The sequence below is a fragment of the Pteropus medius genome, unplaced genomic scaffold (assembly GCF_902729225.1).
Source record: "Pteropus medius unplaced genomic scaffold, Ma_sr-lr_union100, whole genome shotgun sequence".
NCBI lineage: Eukaryota > Metazoa > Chordata > Mammalia > Chiroptera > Pteropodidae > Pteropus > Pteropus medius.
The window spans coordinates 4,222,670-4,241,898 of record NW_024342466.1 but is presented as its reverse complement, the minus strand read 5'-3'; the positions used below and the strand labels follow the sequence as shown (position 1 = coordinate 4,241,898).

General features: G+C 66.3%; 2 protein-coding genes across 2 annotated transcripts in view; both read right to left on the bottom strand.

Annotated features, from left to right (window-relative positions):
- Window positions 1-8,971, bottom strand: part of SNED1 (sushi, nidogen and EGF like domains 1) — a 65,512-nt gene extending 56,541 nt beyond the window's left edge. Inside the window, exon 1 of the mRNA XM_039861627.1 lies at window positions 8,495-8,971. Within this exon, the coding sequence (XP_039717561.1) occupies window positions 8,495-8,707 (213 nt within the window). The 5' untranslated portion in view covers window positions 8,708-8,971. The remainder of the gene's footprint in view (window positions 1-8,494) is intronic.
- Window positions 8,972-15,103: 6,132 nt separating this feature from the next.
- Window positions 15,104-19,229, bottom strand: part of CROCC2 (ciliary rootlet coiled-coil, rootletin family member 2) — a 47,911-nt gene continuing 43,785 nt past the window's right edge. The window contains 3 exon segments of the mRNA XM_039861612.1: window positions 15,104-15,309; window positions 16,074-16,238; window positions 16,471-16,525. Coding sequence (XP_039717546.1) covers window positions 15,223-15,309; window positions 16,074-16,238; window positions 16,471-16,525 — 307 coding nt within the window. The 3' untranslated portion in view covers window positions 15,104-15,222.

Sequence of the window (19,229 nt, the reverse complement as noted above, 5' to 3'; positions counted from 1 at the left end):
GAAGCGGGCGCCTCTCGCCCCGGCCGCGGCGCGCTACACGCAAGGCACACGTGCGCACACGCGCACACACGCGTGCGCCCCCACACGCACGGGCACCGGTGGTGCTGGGACACGCGCGCGGTCTAGAACCCCCATAAACAGCGTTAAGAATAGCCCGACACTAGGGGCGGCCCCGAACGTCCACCGCAGGGACACAGGCAGCCGTGTGTCTGTCGCCTTTTCGCACAGCTGTACAGTGGCGACGACACAGACACCACGCAAAACACGGGGAGGGAACCTTAACGCGGTTGGCAACGCAGAAGGCAGCAGGTGCTTTCGCTTAGGGGGTGGGGCTGTGCGGCGGGCGGGCACGGAGGGTCCCCGAGTGTCCCCACCAAGCTCGGAGTGGGGGCGGGGCCTCGGGCCGGTTCCTGTTCGCGGACACGCGCTCTTCTGCGCGCATTCCCTGGTCTGCGTGTTTGGGAAACGGTGCGGGTGAGAAGTCACAGGTGGGAAGGCGCCTCCGGGGGGTGGGGAGCAGCGTGGGGGTGCAGGCCGCAGGCCGCAGTGGGGGTCCTCGGCCGGGCTGCCGCTGCCTTGCCATGGGCCACCTGCCGCTGGGACCCGCCTGCACGGCCCCTCCCCTGGCTCCTGCCAGGGGACCCAGGTCTCCTTCCTGCCCTTGAAGTGTACGTCGGGCTCAGGTGTTCATGGTGTGTGTGCTGTGTGCAGAGGCCGCTGCCGCCAGCGCTCGGCGTCACCTCTCCTCTCTGCCCCCCAGGGAGTGTGGGCCCGGTGCCCAGGATCCAGGAAGGAGGCAGAACAAGCCGGCCCTGTTCCTCTGCCAGGGCAGGGCAGGGCTGGGCCAGCAGGCCGCTGGCAGGCCCCTCACCTGGACAGGAGCCTCCGGGCCTCCCTCAGCCAGAGGAGCTTTCTGGACATCCGGTGGGCGTGGCGGTGGGCGAGGCGCGGTCAGAGGGTGGGGGCTGCGAGCCGCACAGGGTCCCTGCCCTTCAGGGCCCGGCAGGGGCTTCTTCCGCAAAATAGGTTTATTTTTAGTTTTCTGCTTGTGTGGCATTTAGTGAAACATGCAGCACAGGCATGGGAAATGGGGGGTGGGGGTTAGGCCGCCCCCGACCGGCGCCCCACTGACAGATGCTTATCCTGGGTTTAGTCGCATCCTGACCCGCAGAGGCGGGGTCCCGCCAGCACGCTCTCCCCGGAAGCCGGGCCTGAGCCTGCGCGTCGGAGTACTAGCCGGCCATGAGCGCCTGCGGCCAGCCCTGCGGACCCGCCCAGCCCAGCGGGACCCTTGCAGAACCGTACGGAGATCCGAGGAGCAGAAGGGGGCGGCCGTGCTGGTACGGACCCCCAGCCCTTCCCTGCGCGTCCCCAGCGCAGGCCTCGGAGTCAGTTCTGGCATTGTTCCCCCGTCCCACAGGAGCCACCCGTCCTGTGTCCAAGCACCTGGTGCTGAGAATAAAGGGCTGCCACCGTGTGTCACAGCGGGGGCGGGGGGGCGGGGGGCTGCAGACAGGCCATCGGGCGAAGGCTGTGCGGTGGGCGGAGCTGAGCGCAGGGCGGGGCAGCGGCAGGTGCGTCCGCCACGCCCCACCTGCACCCGCCTCTCCCAGGCGGGGTGCGGGAGGCCTGCGTAGGTGGAGGGCGTGTTTCCGACCCCTCCGAGCGTGCTGAGAATCTCAGGAGGGGAGTTGCTGGTCAGCCGCCAGGCTGTGCCCTTGGGGAGGCCGGGGCCACATGCCACAGGACGCTGCTGTGACTTTGTAAATTCCGCGGTGGGGGTGGGGGAACGTGTGGCCTGGAGGGCGCCGGCCAGCGGTTTCCCAGGCCCTTCCTGCGGACACGGCCGCCCGTGCTGGCTCAGGGGAAAGCGCTGGTGGCGTTTCCGCCTGGGACGGTGCCGGGACAGGGCGGACACGGCCTGGAGAGTCTCTTGGGGTGACCTCCAGCCAGAAGCGTGTGACGTGTGACTGGCTGGCCCCTGAGTGGGGGAGCATGAGGGTTCAGTGGTGCCACCTCGCTGGGCGGAGGGGCCGTTCTGAGCCGGCGGGGGCCTGGGGGGTGCAGGGACCCTGAGCGCAGCCACAGCGCCCCAGCTCTGCCTGCATCAGAGCCAAAAGGGCGGGTCTTCGCTCCTGCTTTGACTTCTCCGCCAAAAATAAAACAATGAAGCCCCTGAGGCCTTTTATAAGCTTGTTTTGAAAAATGTAGGCATGTCTTTTATTTCCTGGCAGCTTGCTCGGTAATTAGGGTCCCTCCCACAAGCGCAGTTGGGGTTGGAGTCCAGCGGGCAGGGCAGGGCGCGAGTGGGCAAGGCCGCCCTGAGCCCTGTTGGCCCTGAGCCTCCTGCACACCCGGCCTGGGAGGGGGGCTGCTGCCAGGGCCAGCGGCCTGCTGCCCAGGGGAGGGGCACCTGAGCAGGTGGCGCCCCCCCCAGCTTCGGGGTGGGGGTGAAGGAGGCATTCCCAGGAGGGTGGGGAAGCAGAAGCCGGGTGTCGGAGGGCCAGCCCTTCTTTCCCACCCTCCTGGCTGTGGCCCCAGGAGATGTCCTCGCTCTCCCGCTGTTCGATGTCCAGGGCCTCCCTGCGGCCACCCCTTGGTCTCGTGCAGGGTCTCAAGGCACTGCGTGTGGCCTGAATCCAGGCCCTTGAGCCCCTTCCGAGAGGGGCTGCCTCGCTGGGGTGTCCAAGCACCTGTCCCTCCCAGGTCCTGCCCCTTTGTGGTCCTCCCTCCACTGGCCCCTCTCTTTCCTGTGTAGATGGCAGCCACCCCCCTGCCCCCCGGCAAAGCCTCCTCTGTGCCTCACCTCTGGTGTACCTCCCCAGGTACCCGTCGGGCCAGGCCCAGCTCCCCAGAGGCCCCAGACATGCCCACCTGTGGGCAGCAGCCCCTTGTCAGCTGGGCCTCTGTGCCCTCCATCTTCCTCTGCCACTGAGTCACTGCCTCCCGGCCTCTCCCGAGCCCTTGCTGCCCCTCAGCCTCGTTCACACCTCGGATGAGGGGGCCCCCTTTCGGCCACCCTGCATCTCTGTGGCCACCATCGGGTCCACATCCTGCAGCCACCACGGCCAGAGACGCAAACTCTGACTGCAGACCTGACACATCCCGCTCCCCACACACACCTAGGCCTCTCGCCCTGCATCCCACTGCTGGGGACAGCAGCCACTCCTCCAGGCCCAGCCCTGCCCCAGGCCCAGGCTCAGCCAGCCTCCAAGAAGCCTGGACTCTATGCCTCCTCTGCCAGAGCAGGTGGCAGGAACTATTTGCCGCAGAATGCGTTCCAGGGCCGGGGCCTGTGTCTGGTCCTGGACAAGCCCTTGGACTAATCTGGAGGACAGCATGGTCCTGGCTGCCCGCTGTGTGGAGGGCCTGGGGTTAGGGGCCCACGCCCGGACACTGCCCTGTTCCCGCCCCTTCCACCCTGGACCCCCACAGAGCTCAGATGTCTGCACGCGCAAGTCCAGGCTGGGCAGCGGGGCGGTGGCCGCGCATACACGGGCTGCTAGTGATGACTTGCCTCACTCGGCACAAACCCCGTTTACGGGTGTTGAGGCACTGAGGCCGGCCTGGTAGGGCAGGTGGGGGAACCAGTTGGGCTGCCCCACCCAGGCGCCTGCTCAGAGACCCATGGCAGCAGCATCCCAGGGGCCCAGGTCTGCCAGCCTGTTCTGCCGTTTGGCCTGCCCGCCGCCCATACCCCTATCATCAGTCAGATCACAAGGGTGCCCCGTGCAGCCTGGAAGCAGGGGCCACAAGGAGCGCTCTTGGCCCGGGCCCTTGGGGGCGGCTTGTCCCAGCCAGCCCTGCACCAGTAAATGGGTGGCCGAGGAGACCTGAGCCTGCAGAGTGGGGCGTGTCCAGGTCACCACGAACAGGAGGGCAGGCAGGGGGGTGTCACTGGGATGAGCAGCATGTCTCGGGGGGCCCTGGACAGGCACCAGGAACACCTGGTTAAAATGTGGCTTCCGGGGCCCTCGCACACTCTGGGAGGGCCTGGGGACTGCGTTTCTGTCATGCCCCCCGGAAACCCTGCGGGGGTCACACTCTGGGATCTGCCTTGGCGACGCAGCAGTCCTGGGCGGCTGCCGGAGCTGACCCAGGCCAGGTGAGGGGGCCCCTTCACCCCGGTGAGGAGGGTGCAGGTGCGGATGCCCTCCGGGTGACAGAGGGCAGTAGGGAGACGCCATGAGCAGCACACTCCCACCGACGCAGTAGGTGCGCTTGGAGGAGCTTCCTGTCAGGAGAGGGAAGAGGGGGTGACCTGCGTGAAGCGCACGGCGGGACGGCCGCCAGCGCCGGCACATCCCGGCTGGCTCCGAAACCACCCAGTCAGCTGCCAGCGGTCGGCTGAAACGATTATGGTGCAGCCTCAGGATGGAATACGATGCTGCCACCGAAAAGCCTGCTTTTGCAAAGATAAGGCACGCGAAATGCTCAAGGCACAACACCGGGGTGAATGTGCAGTTGAAACGCGTATGAAACGGAGAGTTTGTTTCGTGGAACCTTAAACGTGCTCGAAAGCACATCGGGAAGAATCTCACCGAAATGTTAGAAGTGCTGATTTTTGGATGTAGAATTACGGCTGTGTCATCTCGATGATCAAAAGATGAACGACAAGCATTTACTGAGCAGCTGCCAGGAGGCAGCACTGCTCCGGAAGCGGGGGCGGCACAGGGAACCACGCACAGACGCACAGACGTGCTCGCAGCGCTTGGGGTAAGACGTCGCTGCCCCTGCATCTGGCCATGGCCCCTGCCTCCCGCCGTGACTCGGAGCCCTCGAGGGCTCCTGCAGGGCTTCAGCGAACCCAGGAACAAGAGGATTAGTGAGTAAGTGCACAGGGGGTGAATGCACTGGGTTTCCATGGTGACTTGTCTGAGAGTTGTCTCGGAGCCCTCGAGGGCTCCTGCAGGGCTTCAGCGAACCCAGGAACAAGAGGATTAGTGAGTAAGTGCACAGGGGGTGAATGCACTGGGTTTCCATGGTGACTTGTCTGAGAGTTGTCTAGTGAGCCAGTCACCCCTAGCTAAGAAGTTCTGGCTTCACAGTCACCGAGAGCTGAGGACCAGGGACATCTGAGTCACTCCTAGATGGCTGGGCTTGCATCCCAGTGAGGTACCCGGGGTCAGGCCCTCTGACCTCCAGGCCAGGGGCGGGTAAGGGTGGGAAATAGGTAAGGGCAGGGTGCGGGGGTGCCAAGAGAGATGGGGTCCCATTTCCATTTGGTGATGCTTCCTCGGCCATCTTATGGGCAGGCTTGAGGGGCAGGGCCAGGAGCTGGAGACCAGTGAGCAGGGATGGTGACCTGGCCCTGGGCCATGACAGTGCAGGTGCTGGGAAGCGGGATGTGTTCCCGAGGCAGAGATGCCAGGCCCAGTGCCAGCTCTGACCCCCTGGGAACGAGAGAGAGAGGGAGGTGCTGAGGAGGCTCCGGGGTTGCCTGCAGGCCCTGTGGCGGTGGGTCCAGGAGGAAGCAGGACTCGTGTCCGGTCCCCCCGAGTTTGGGCTGGCACGGTAAGGAGGCAGCTGGGCGTCTGGAAGCCCTGGGTCTGCGTTTTGAGCCTCAGTTTCCTCGTCTGCAGGAGGGTGACCATCCTGCTTGTCCTCTGACGGGCCAACGCGGGGAGGTCCAGGCAGAGGGGCCAGCCCCAACTCGCACCCGCCACACGGAGCAGCCAGTTGGCCCAGCACCCTTCCCCGACTGCCACCCACCCCACCACTGGATTCCCTTCCGCCTGCTCCCCATCCTCCTCCAGCACCAGCTGGGGCGGCCCACAGCAGGAGGCAGAGGAGTGTCCTGGGCCCTGTGCGCCCAGGGGCGCAGCCCCTCCTCCCAGCCACTGCTCCGCCCTCGCTCCAGCGTTCCTGGGAGTTCAGAAGAAGTCGGCTCCGCTGCCAGACCTGCCTGCGTCTCACCGGGCTGGCTTGGAGCTGGTGGCCGGATGGGTTGTGACAGTGGCAGTTAAACCTGTGTCACGGGCACACTCAGATGTGGGCACTCTGCTGCACAGAGGGGAAATTGAAGCTTGTGGGGAACATGACCAGCCGCAGGCTGCCCGCTGCGCTGGGTGGGATCTGGGAGAGGCAGGGTGGGGACGGTGTCCTTGTGGGAATGCAGGGAGCAGGCATGTGGAGCCCAGCCTCCCTGGGTCATACGCACTGTCAACACCCTCTTCCCCTGGGGCCCCGCAGGCACCACCGCTCACCTGGCTTCCTGTCAGGGCTCGGCATTCTGGGACCGGCCCCAAAGTTCTAAGACACAAGGAGGGTCGGGGGTCAGAGCACCATGGGTGAAGGCCAGCAGGGCTGGAGGAGGCCCCGGGGGGGATGGTTGGAGGGGACCTTAGGGGGCATGCCTTGTCCACCCCCCTCCGCCATGGCTCAGTGTTGGAGACACAGCTGGTGGACACCGCACCCCTGTAACTGACCGTGGGTGCCCAGCACCTGCTCGCACCTCACCACCTAGCACACCCTTCCCCCAACGAGAGGTGACATGCTGCCCGAGGCTGGCTCTCGGTGACAAATAAACCGGAACCTCAGCCGTAAAACACTCGACAGTTCTCAGAGCCGTACGGCTTACCACATCCAGCCGCTTCGCACGAGGAGGAGCGAAATGATGGGCGCCTTCTCGAAAGGGGTCCCTGCACGTGCGGGACCGAGTGCCTGCAAGGCCGTGTTCTGGATGCTGTTTCTGACGCAGACTCCGAAAGCACCGGTCTCCAGGGTCACTTTTGACCTGCACGTGTGACGTGTGGGCCCGGGCACTGCCCACTCGCTCGCTCGCTCAGTGAGCCTGCTCTTTGCTAGCCAGTGGGCTGGGGACTGGGCGGAGGTGGCCAGAGGGGCGGGTTCCCACTCAGCTGGACACAGGCGCTGGGCTCAGGGCTGGGGCGCCTGGCGCCCTGCTGGACGAGGGCCAGAACCAGGGGCGTGCAGGGCAGTGTCCCGTGGCCTGGGCGGGCGTGGGAGGCACCTGGTCGGATGCAAACACCTCCCCGGCTCCCCTTTGGCTGCAGTTCTAACGGCCTCCAGCCCCCTTCCTGTCCCCGCCTGGACCACACAGCCCTGCAGTGTTTTCAGGCGTCCTGGGCAGCGCTCCCTCCAGACCACTGTCTTTCCTCCTGAGTACGGAGAAGGTGGGGGGCTTGCTATGTCCACACGGGCAAGTGTTTTTCAAATAATATCTTCATTTCCGGAAAAAGCTCGCACGGAGATCTGTGTTTCGTTAGCAGCCAGAACGCTGGCTTCTGACGAAACCGTGTGTTTTGCAGGCGGACCTGCCCACTTCGCAGCCGTTTCTCCAGGTGCTTTTGGCCAGGGCGGATGTTTTCGCGAGGCTGTTAAGAGGGTCAGCTGCTTCCACAAAACTTCACCTGCGACTCTGAGTGGACGTGGGGAGCCCAGCCCAAGTCCTTAGGGGCTCTCGATGCGGCGTTGTGTCAACGCTGCCAGTGCGAGTCCCCCCCATCCGTGAGAGATGCGGGCCTCCTCCGGCTGTGGCAGACCCCAGCGCGGCTCTGCCCTGCTCACCCCATACTTCCGGAAGTCAGGCGTGCCCCGCCGTCCCCATCCCGGCCCAGGGGGACTTCTGAGGGGTGGGGGTCACCTACAGAGAAGGCTGCCTCCTCCCGCCACCACGCAGCCCCAAACGCTGCCCCAAGGCGAGGCAGCTGCCAGGCGTGGACGGCACAGTGGCCCAGGAGCGAATGTGGTGGCGCCCGTGGTGCCGGAGGCCACGTGAACAGTGGCGGGTAAGGGTGGCAGCGGTGCCAGCGCAGGGGGTGGTGATGAACATGGCAGGTGACTGCTGCTTGGGACGTGGGGGCGATGGCATGAGGGCGCGGGTGTGTGCTGTGTGCCGACTGGTTTGGGGTGGTGGTTCTGGCGCTGGACGTGGCAGAGGTCATGTTCGCGCGGTGTTGGTGCAGGTGGAAGCCCATCGGGCTGCCCAGCACCTTTCCCGCCCAGAGTCGGGGCGATTCTGGGGATGGCAGGGCGCCAGCGCTCGGTGGCCCACCCGCAGTGAAAGCTCGACGCAACGCGGTAACGGGGCGCATTTCTCTCCGTGGCCCACTAACGGCGGGCGCAGGGTCCCGCCCTGGGAGCGGGGACACGGCGCTAACGCGCGCCTGCTGCCTGCAGAAAGCAGGACAGGCCAGGACCCCCACGCCCCGCCGCGCTGGGGACAAGGCGCCCGGCAGACGGCTCGGCGCAGCTGCCCAAGCCCCAGGTAGCTCCGGCAGGGGCGGGGGCCGGGCCGGCGCGCCGCGCTCCAGCCGCCGAGGTGGCGGGGCTGCAGCTCGCACCCCCACTCGGCCCGCCTCCCCCGCGGCCGCTGTCCGGCCTTGGCGCCGAGGGAGGAAGCGCTGTCCTCATTCCACCTCTGGCCGCGTGGTGCCAAGCTGCTGGCGGCGGCGGGAGTCGGGGCGGCGGGCAGCGGCCGGGGCGCAGCGCCCTCCCTGGCGCCCCCTCCCCGCGCGGTCGGGGTACTCACGTAGAGTCCCGGGTGCTCGGTGCCGAAGAACGGGAAGGGCACGGACAGCGGCCGCAGCCCGGAGCCGCCGTCGTCTTGCTTCGGGGTGACGGCGTCGCCGTGCTCCGCGCCGAACGGGTAGAAGTCGGCCAGGGCGACCGCACCGCGAACCCCGCGCGCCCCGAACCCCAGGGCCGCGGCCAAGAGCAGCGCCCAGGCGGCGCCGCCCGGCATCGCCAGGGGTCGGCGGCGGGGACAGAGCGCAACGGAGCGGGGACAGAGCAGGACAGGGCGAGGACAGAAGGGACAGACCGCGGACAGAGCGGGGACGCAGCGGGGACGGAGCGGGACGGAGCAGGACGGAGCGGGGACAGAGCGGGGGACGGAGCGGGGACAGAGCGGGACGGAGCGGTCCCCGCGGCTGCAGGGCGGTGGCTCCGCGCCCCTGGCCCGCGCGCTCCGCTGGCCGCTCCGCGGAGGAAGGCGCCGGGCGCGACCGGGTTCGGGACGGCCCCGCCCCCAGGGCCGCAATTTAAATGTCCAGCGGGCGGCCACCCGGGCCGGGGCGGGGCCATGCAAATAGGGCGGCTCTTAAAGTGCCAGGCCCTCAGGAGCGCGGGGGTGCGGCGAGCCTGCCCCTGGCTCTCGGGGCGCTTCCCGGCCCCGCGCGGCGCCCCCGGAGCTCCCCCGGCCCGGGCACTGGCGAGGTGAGGGCTTCGCGGCGCGTGTCCTGCCCAGGGGGCCGTCCTCCTCTGTGGGTCCCCAGTCGCCAGTGTTGCCCACCGCCAGTTCTGGGACAGACCGTAAGGCCTGCCTGGGTGTTTGGGCTGGGAGGCAGGCTTCCTGGGTAGCCTTTTAGGTTGCTGCCCGGCCAGGTGACTCGGTCACCCCCCTGCCAGAGTGTCATCAGCGGGGGGACCACCCTGGCTGAGCAGTGCCTGGATAAACCCTCTGGAAGTGGCCAGAGGCCAGTCCTTGCTGCCCACCCCCCTGAGCCTGGGGGACACTGGGTTCCTGTGAGGGCGAGGACCCTTCCCCCCCCTCCACCCCCGTTTCCTGTGGGCGTGACCAGGGTAGGGGAAGCTCAGAGTCCTCTGAAAGAGTTTCTGCCCTGAGGCTTCCCCATGGGATCAGGGATGTTGGGGAACCTCCCAGCCCTGCCCACCGGGACCTGAAGTGGCTATCAGTGGGGGAAGCCTGGCTCACAGGCCGGGCAAGTGGGGTGACCTCGCTGGGCCCTGGGGAGAGTCAGATCTCTAGAGCCCACAGTTCAGAGTCTCTGTCCATCCTGTGGCCGACCCGCCCCGTCTTCTGCCTGGTACCGCTGACCTCTGACCCCACTTTGAGCATTTGTCCCTCGTCAGAGGACCGGCGTCTGTCCACTTCTGGGTCCCCAGGCCAGTGCAGGGCCCATCTCCTCCCCCTTCCCCTCTGCACTCGGAATGCTGCTGTTGGGTGACGGCGACGGCAAGCCAAGCCTGGGACCCCTGGAGACAAGAGGCACCCCAAAGATGAGCAGGAAGAACGGGACAGTCAAGGCAGCCAGCACGAGGCCGGGTGGTTCCACATCTGGTTTCGCGTTTTTCTGTATTTGCTGAAACGTCTTTAATGAGACTGCGTTGTTTTGCAGTCAGCAAGAAACAGTAAATGTGATTTCTAAAAACGAATGGACGGTCTCCATGTGAGTGTGACTCTAGGCCACTGGTTCACACGGATCCCTTTAGGCCGAAATCGGGGCCAGCTGAGAATTTAAGGAGGCTGGTGCTGCACCCCGAGAGGCAGTGCCCCTTAAATTTCTGCCTAGTCCCTTGCTGCTCAGCAGTGGGAGGCCAGCCCTGGGCCAGAGACCCCCAGGACGCAGGACAACCGCAGTTCCGAGGAGCGGGGGGTGAGAAAGGGCCAGGGCCCCCGCCTTTCGGGGGAACAGCGATGACGTCTGGTCACAGGGAACAGAACCCCAACTTCACGCGGCTCTCGGGGGGACCTTGGTGGAAAGGCCCGTCCCCACTAACACACGCTTGCATGCACACCACTGGTGCACCTCACACATTCAGACATGCTCTCACACGCATGTTCCTGTGCACGTGCTCACGTGTGGTGATGCCGCTCACACACCCAGACACACTCAATCACACATATGCAGTTCACACACACTCACACCCATACCTACTCACTCACACACACCCCCTCACACTCGCTAATGCCCATAGTCATTCACCCATGCTCACAACTCACTTGCACACCCACACTCACACACGTAACACACATAGCACCAAGCAAGGGCGGGGCATCGGGGTGTGACCTCTGACCCCTCCCGCCCAGCCCCCAGCCCTATCCTCCTGCAGCATGCTGTCCAGGCCACAGAGGCCCCTCCTGAGCACGTGCCTCAGGGGACTCTGGTGAAGACCAGTTTCTGGGACCACCTGGGGCCCCAGAGCCCAGCACACCCCGAGCATGCAGTGGACGTGCCCAGGGAGGGAGAGCGGGAGGCGCTGGCCTAGACCGGGGTCCCCAATCTGGCCACACCCCCAGGAATCTACCCTCCGCCCCCGGTGGCTTTGTGAGATGCTCAGGCCAGGCTACACTCCAGACACCCCAGAGAGCCCTCGCGCACAGCTGGGCTAGGGCTGGCCACAGGCAGACACGGGGTCTCAGCCCCCAGCCAGGCCACACGCACCCTCTGCAGCCTTCGCCCTGGGAGAGCAGGGGTTAACACAAGGCCTGGCCACCACTGAGCATTACATTCTCACACACACGCACACACACAAAAAGACACACATACACAGGCACGCAACACTCACAGACACATGCGCATCTTTACCTATACATGCAAATACAGACACATGCACACAAACACTGGCGCATTACGTAACACAGACATGGACATGCAACACATGCATACACAAAGACACACAAAGACACACGAACACAGACATTGCGCCCCACGCATACACACAAAGCATTGGCCACACACGCAACACAGACACAGACACATACACGCGACACAAAGTAAACACACGCATTAATAATGCAACATTACCAGACACGACATGCACATAGACGCGACACAGACAACACATGCAACACAGACACAGACACATGCATGCACACATGCACACACACAGACACACACAGACACACACACACACGTGCACATGCACACATGCACACAACTCCACAGGCAGAAAAGAGGAAAAAAGTTTTTTCAGGTGCTAAAAGCATTATCAGGACGCAGTCGCCAGCAGCGTGCTGTTAGATCCCTCTCTGGACTCAGGGGCGCCTTTGTCTGTGCCGCAGAAAGTCCACATTTATCAAAACCGAGGTGGCTTTATCGAGCAGGCGCGTGTGCTGTGGTGGGAAACCTGAGCCTCCCCACGGGCCCGTGGCGGTTTAATTTAGGGCCCGAGTGGAGGTGAGTGTAGGTGGGGGAGCCCCAAGCTGACCGACCTCTGGATGCCCCGGGACGGGGCTCCATGTGGGGGAAGGTGGCGGGTGTCCTCGCCTGGCCCAGCAGGCTGGTCCTTGCAGGGCTGAGGGTGGGGGCTCAGGGCGGGGCTGCTCGTGGCAGAGGCCAGGGCCGGAAGGACGGGCGGGGTCTGCAGAGGTCGCGGCCTGGTCCCTGCACTGTAAGGCTGGATGGGTGCTCTGAGGCAGGGGTGCGAGGGCCTGGCTGCACACAGCCAGTCCGGGGCCCCCCACCGGCCAGTCGGCCCCTCCTCTGTGTGCCGTGAGGGGCACAGCCCTCTGTGTGCCGTGAGGGGCACAGCCTCCCGGAGCCCACACTCAGACCCCCGAGGCGGTATGTGCTTTGCCCTTAGGGAAAGCTCGGAACAGGCCGGCGCCCCTCCCAGGCGGTCTCCGCTGCTTCATTTCAAGGAAATAGAGAGGAATTGGAAATCCTTGGAGCTCGGGGTTCTGCCGGGCGAGGCCATGAGTGGGTTACAGCTGGGCTCAGGTATGGGCTCCCCCCGCCCTGGGGTGGTGACAGGCTGCTTGACGGGGAAGACCCTATTTCTGAGTGCTCCATGACAGCTGGGGACAGCGGGGGTTGGGGGGCCCCTTAGGAGGCATTTCTAATGACGTGGGGACACTGTAATGATATAATGTCAAGTACAGATTTAAAAAGGGTTGTTCGTGGGGCAGAGGCAGCCCAGCCCCTGTGCTGGGAGAGGGAGCACTCAGCGCTCACCTCAGCGTCTGCAGGGGCGGGGTCCGGGCTGTGGTGACTTTCTCCCTTTCGTGAGGAATATTCATGTTTTGGAAGCCCACACACCAACCGCCCTGGTCCCAGCTGGCCTCCTCGGTCCTGCGGCCCATTTCCTGCCCAGCTGTGGCCAAGATGGGGCCTCTGCTTCCTTCGCAAGCGGGTGCTTTGGAGGCTGGGCCTGTGTCCTCCCGTGCTCCGTCGCCCTCCCCTGCCTGGTGTGTCTTGGGTGCCGCCCCCTCCCTCCCAGCCCAGTGGCCTCCTCCCCTCCCCGTCCTGCCCTGGGCTGCAGGCCTGTCCTTTGACACCTGGGAAGGCTCGTGCCCCAGACCTGGTGGTCCCCGAGCCACAGTGGCTATACGGTGACAGAACCGCCACCATTTGCTGGCACTAACGATGAGTTCGGTCATCCTGGGCAATGTATAGGACTTGCCACGACCCTCAGCTGTGGGTCACTCCACTGACAGAGGAGGAAACTGAGGCCCGGAGAGCTTGTTCACACCGCTGGAAAGGGGCGGAGCTTGGACCCCCACCAAGGCCAGCCTCTCCCAAACGGAGGCCTGCACGCGGGATGGGGGAGGCAGCCGTGGTCCTTCCCCTGGGGTCCGGGGAGCAGGGCCGTGTGGGGGGACAAGCAGGTGGCTGCAGGTCCAGCACCGGCCACTGGGCCTTACCTCGCTCCGTCTGCCAGGCCCAGCTCTATCCGCCAGTCAGCAAGACCCTGTGCCCACTGCCCCGCTGGGCAGACGAGGGGGGTGAGGCCAGCCTGGGCTGCTGGCCCTGTCTCTCCCCGCCTGTCACCCAGTGCCCCAGAGGGCTGGTGCGAAGTTGAGCAAGGCGATTCTAAGCTCCTCGGCGAATGTGGAGCCCGACACACGGGTCCGCACGCGCGCCCGCAGGAGGGCTTAAGAAAACGCCCGTTTATTTCCGTTACCAAAGTCCTGTTTTTCTTGAGTGTACCACCGTCTGTTGGATACGTAAGAAGAGCGTGCCCCGCACCGACGGAACCGTCCACTGGAGCGTAGAGCTCGGAGGCCTCGCGTGCCCTTCGGCGGCACGGGAGAGGCTGGGGGGCCCAGTGAGGACGCCGGCCAAATGATGGGTGCCTCTCGTTTCGATGCTGAGAAAGCACCCCGACCCTTTTCGCGTCTGAGATGGATCCCTCTTCCATCCACGCCGTCTGGTGCCTCCTCTGTGGGGGCAGCTTCGGTCCCCAAGCCGTGACGTGGAGACAGCAGTGGACGGCGCGGGGGCAGAAAGGGCTGACACAGACGCAGTCTCCGGCTCCGGGTCCTTCCTCCCCACCCCCACCCCCGGGTCCTTCAGCCGGGGATGAGTGGGGGTCCTCCACAGGGGCCGTGCACGGAAGGGACACGTCGCTGAGTGCCCCGTGCTCTCTCAAGGCCCCCCACCCCATTTCGGGGCGCACTCTCCAGCAGGGGCTGCGCCCACTCCTGCCCTCCACGGGTTGCCGTGTGCCCCTAACCGGCCACAGCGGGCGGGCGGACGGATGGCCGGACGCGTCCACCCCGCTAACACCTCCCTGCCCGCAGCAGCCGCCCCTGATGGGTCCACCGGCTCCTCCCCCTGAGCCTGTGCTGACTTCAGAATCCGTGTGGCCACAGCCCCCAGCTCGGTGCCCGCCTCGTCCTGCCCCCGGCTTCTGTGGAGGCAGCACACGTGGTAACCCCCTTTCTGAAGGCAGCCGGGAGGTGAGGCCCCCTCTAAGCGTGGGTCCTTCTCGGAGCACGAACGCCGTCCCGTGTTTGGGCACGGCTTACAGGGACCTGCGGGCGGCTTCCCTACGAGTCCTCGAGGGTGTGACGGGTCCTTGGGAGGGTGGCTGGTGCCACCTGAGACGTGCCGCTTACAGAGCGGAAGAGGCTGTGGGGAGAGGGAAACGTGGTCCCGAGGGACATCGACGGGGGACGATTGACATGCTGACGGGCGGCCCAGCATCCGCGGGCCGCGCAGCCGGAGGGTTCGGTGACGGCAGCTGACAGACAGCCAGTGCCTCTCGTGGCCAGCAGGTCGTGGGGACTGAGAGAGTCATCGTGACAGACCTGCGGCCCCTGGACGGGGAGGCGGTGGCTGGGCCTTGCAGGACGTGTATTTTTGGCTCCAGTTGGCAGAATGTCTGCCACACGCTTCCCCGTGTTCACAGAGCCGGGGTGCGGACGTGGCCCATGGCCCTACGGGCCTGGCACCGAGCTCTGGCCGCATCAGTGGGTCCTGGGGGGAAGCCGAGCACTGGGCCCGGGGCAGCCGCAGGGCCGTCTGAGGCTGGGGAGGGGCCGCTGGAGGGCAGGGGCCCTGGTCCCAGGGGCCGGAAGCTCGGTGGCCAGTGGGATCAGAGGGTGCCTGCTGACACGGGGCTCCTGGGCCGAGCGCTGGGCTCTGGCCTTGGCCTGCGTCCCTCTGCCCGCCCCACGCCCGCCTCTTAAGCTCGGCGCCCTCCGACCCAGAAGGACATCGGTTTCCGTGAGTGGTTCTGCCCCACTGGTCAGCGCTGTGGCGGGCAGGCTGCCCAGGGCCGGCGGCGGGCTCACTTCTTGGCCCGGAAGGCGGGGCCGAGGTGGGCATGTCGCTGCCGCTGCATCTCCCGGTCGAGCTGCTCCTTCAGGCCGGCCCCCTGCAGAGGGTGTGAGCACAGGTGGGACGGGGGTCCCCGGCCAGGGTCCCCCGGTCTGACAGGAAGGGCTGGAGGCCACAGTCCACGGCTCCCGGAGGCAGTGTGCGAGGGACCGCGACATCGGGCAGACAGACAGGGACGCACTGTGCCCTCATCAGGGACAGCACCCGGGGGGACAGCCACGGGGGCCGGACGGGGCCCCTCCGTTCAGGCCACGAGTGCGCCCAGAAAGAGTGAGGAAAGAAATGCTCTGGCTTGCGGCTTCGGCGGACGTGGCTTTACCTCTCTGGGCCGTGGTTCCCTCGGCTGCAGAATGAGGCCTCTGACCGCTTGGAGCCTGTGGGTCGGCCCTGGCAGGTGTGCCTGTGTGTGCGCACATGTATGTGTGTGCACGCGTGTGCACACGTGTGCGTTGGGGGCAGGGCAGCTGCACACCCAAGGCTCGATCGCTCCTCGTTACTCCCTCACCCCAGAACCTCCGCTGCTCCCCTCCTGACTCAGGGACGGGGCAGGGGCCACCTCTGCTGCAGCTGCTGCCGGCCAGGCATGGTCTGGACACTTCACACGAGTGACCTCTGAGGGACTGTCCTCACCCCTTCCAGGTGGGGCAGTGGAGGCCTGGCCCAGGATCCTCTCCCCGCCCCAGCCAGGCGGAGCCCCTGCCCGGTGTTCGGGGGGCGCCGGGTGGGACCCGGTGTTCGGGGGGTGCCGGGCCCTCCCTGCCTCTCCCTCTGTCTCTGCCCGGGGCGTTGGGTCCCCTGCACCTGAGGCTCCAGTACCTTCGCCCGCTGCTGCTGGGTCCGCTCCTGGGCCTTCAGGGCCTGTGGGGCCTGCAGTGGGGCCTTGTGCGGCCGCTCGGTCTCTGCGGCCAGCTCTTGCTGGTGCTGGTCAGCCAGCTCTGGGAGCTGCTCCGGCTCTGCCGTCTGGACCTGGGTGAGAACGTGGGCACCGTACAGCTGTCCGCTCGCCTTTGGGGCTGGTATGCCTTTGTGCAGCCCTCAGCTGGCCCACTGCTCTCTGCTGGGGTGCGGGCCCCAGCCCAGGGGTGACGAGTGGGCTGGGGCCTTGTCTTGGCCATGGCCCCCCCGACGGGCCTTCAGGGTGGGGTCATGTCGGTTTTAATGGCACCCTGTTTCTGCTTGGCCGGACTGGGGGTCTCACGGGCTGAATCTTGGTGCCTCCCCAACTCGCAAACTCCTTGTCTGGGCCAGGGGCTCTGTCCAGCGATGCATGAAAGAGCACCCCAACACTCACAGGGGAGCAGCCCCGGACTTGCCCACAGAACCGCCTCACCCTGTGCTTCCCACACTCCCCCTCCCGCCCCGTCATGGTTCACGCACTGGCCACGAGGTCCCCTGACTGTCCCCCACTCCCATGGGGGCCATGGAGCCCGGGGGCCTGGTTTCAGCTCTGCCTGGGCTGCAGGTGTGACTCCGTGGATGCCACTGCCGTCTGCATGCGCCCTGCGTGGGAAGCTCCGGCCCGCGCTGGCCGTCTGTGCGTGCGCATTGTGTAGGTCTGTCCCACACCCACCTGACGCCCCCGCCCCCTGGGCCCACCCGCCCAGCGGAGCTGCAGCTGCTGGTTCTGTCCCAGGGCCTGTCCACTGGGTGATGCAGGCCACCCAGGGCTGTCCCAGCGGCTCTTCGGCCCCTGCCTTCACTGTGTCCCCCCACATCTGCAAGAGCAGACCCTGCAGTGGCCTCCTGACAGGGTGTGCGTCAGGCCAGCCTTCTCCCTGGGGAGCACGTGGGTGCCTCTGTGAAGGGCTCTGGGTCCCCTGTGGGCTGGCTGGGTGGGGACATGGACACCCAGCCCTGCCCTGGACCATGTGGCAGCCGTGGCCAGGGTGAGTGGAAGGGGCGTGGGGTCAGGGTGAGTGGAAGGGGTGTGGGGTCAGGTCACCATCCTGCCTCTGACCCGCAGAGGCCCATCGTTGTCCCCAGCAGGGGGTACAGCCTCTCCCTGGTGGGCGCTGGGTCCCGCGTCCCCGGGCCCCTCCCAGCACTCCTCCAGGCCTCACGGGGCCCGACACCCCCGCACCCCGACACCCCTGCCCCTGACACCCCTGCCCCTGACACCCTGCACCCCTGACACCCCCGCAGCACCTCACACCACACTGCCTCATGGACACCCTGCACCCTGACACTCTCCTGCAAAATTCCACACCTCTCTGCACTCGACACCCTGCCCCTGGAAGCCCCCCCGTGCCCTTCCCCCTGGTTAGCTCGCGAGGGCCTGAGCTGAGTTTGAGGCTCTGCCCACTCTCCTTGACCTGGCCACAGCAGGCCCATCGGCGTCGCTGTCCCCACTGTCTGTCCTCGGAGCGGCCAGTTGCCCCAGCAGACCCCCCATGCCGGGTACAGGGCAGGAGGAGCGAGCTGAGGTGCAACACCCAGTGACCGGGAAGCGAGCGTCCCCGTGGGCAGGCGGGCGGCTCCTGTGGCTCCCTGCGGTGGCCCCTCGGGGGACTGGCACCCGGGCAGGCCTCGTGGGGCTGGCTGTGGACGGTCTCCTCCCCTGAGGCCCTGTGGGCACCAGCCTGTCCACGGCTGGGGTGGAGTCAGAACATGGCCCTGCTCCCCAAACCAGGCCCGTGCACCCTCAGCTGCACCCAGCCCTGTGGGTCCTGCCCGCCTGCCACCCTGGGCCAGCCCAGGCCCGGCTCCCTTCGCCCTCAGAATGCTCTGTCAGGGGCGTCTCGGGGTGAAGTTAGGGCGTCGGTGGTTGCAGCTTTACAGAAAGGATTCCTTTCTTCTTCAAGACAGAAAACAAAGAACCCCCTCCACTGGAAAGGAAGTCCTGTTTCTTTAAAATTCCGGTGGCTTCCCGGGGCCGCACGGTACAGCCAGAGAAGTGAAGTCCAGGATAAAGCGGCGGCCAGCCGGGGTCCCCTCCAGACCACCGCGATGGCTTTATGGGCTCCGGGCCCTCACGGCTGACCTCCTGGAACTCGTTGGCTGTTGACCCCACCCCCACTGGCTCCGGGCACCGTGCTGGCTCTGGGGCCCTGGGCAGTGCCATCTCGGCCAGGCTCGGCCCCCACGGGAGCCCCAGGAGAGGCCCTGGCTCCCCGAGCTTAGCTGCTCAGCTCAGGGCGGGGACAGCCCTTCAGGAGGTGTGGCAGGGCCCGGGTGACTGCGCCCAGCTGGCCGACTCTCCTGCCTGGGAGAGCGGGGGCCCTGGGTGGACAAGCTGGCCAGTGGCTTTCAGTGATTGTCCTGAGCTGCTGGCTTCTGTGCCTCCATCCAGACCCCAACCCTGTCCCTAGGGTCCCTGCCCCCCACTGCCCCGGCCATCGCCCTCTGGAAAACCCTGCTGTCCCTGAGTCCTCCTCAGCCAGACAGCGTGTGCCTGGCGGCAAGGCCCGGGACATGCGATGGGACAGACTCTCCTGGAGGCCGCAGGCCCAGCCTTGTCCGGGGCCCTCATCGCTGCCTTGGGCTCCTCGTGAGCAATGCCCCTGGCAGCCGCCGCCGCCCCCCGGGGGGACCCCGCTGCTCCTGGTCCTGCACGAGGAACGCCCTCCCTCCCGCCCTGGGGGGGCCGTCACCACTTTCTCGCTCGTCACTGGCGTCCACGTGCCCCGATGACATCTCCCCTTCAAAGAGCCCTGGGCACCTGTCACCTTGTCACTTATTCTGCCAGCTGGTGAGGCTGAGCCTGGGCTCCGCGGCCCTCCTGCCCTGGGCCACGTTGCCCAGACCAGCCCCACCCCAGTGCGAAGCCGAGCTTCGCAGGTCTTGGTGACGCAGTGACAATCCCAGGGGTCCACTGGACCCGAGGTAACCCCTGCAAAGTCTGTAGGGCCGTGCCATCTAGAATGGCCTCGCCAGCCCCCCTGAGAGGCCCTGGCCAGACACTCCTGTTGAAACAGCCCTGAGTGACAGGTGCCTGGCTCCCTCTGCACAGGTGAGCCC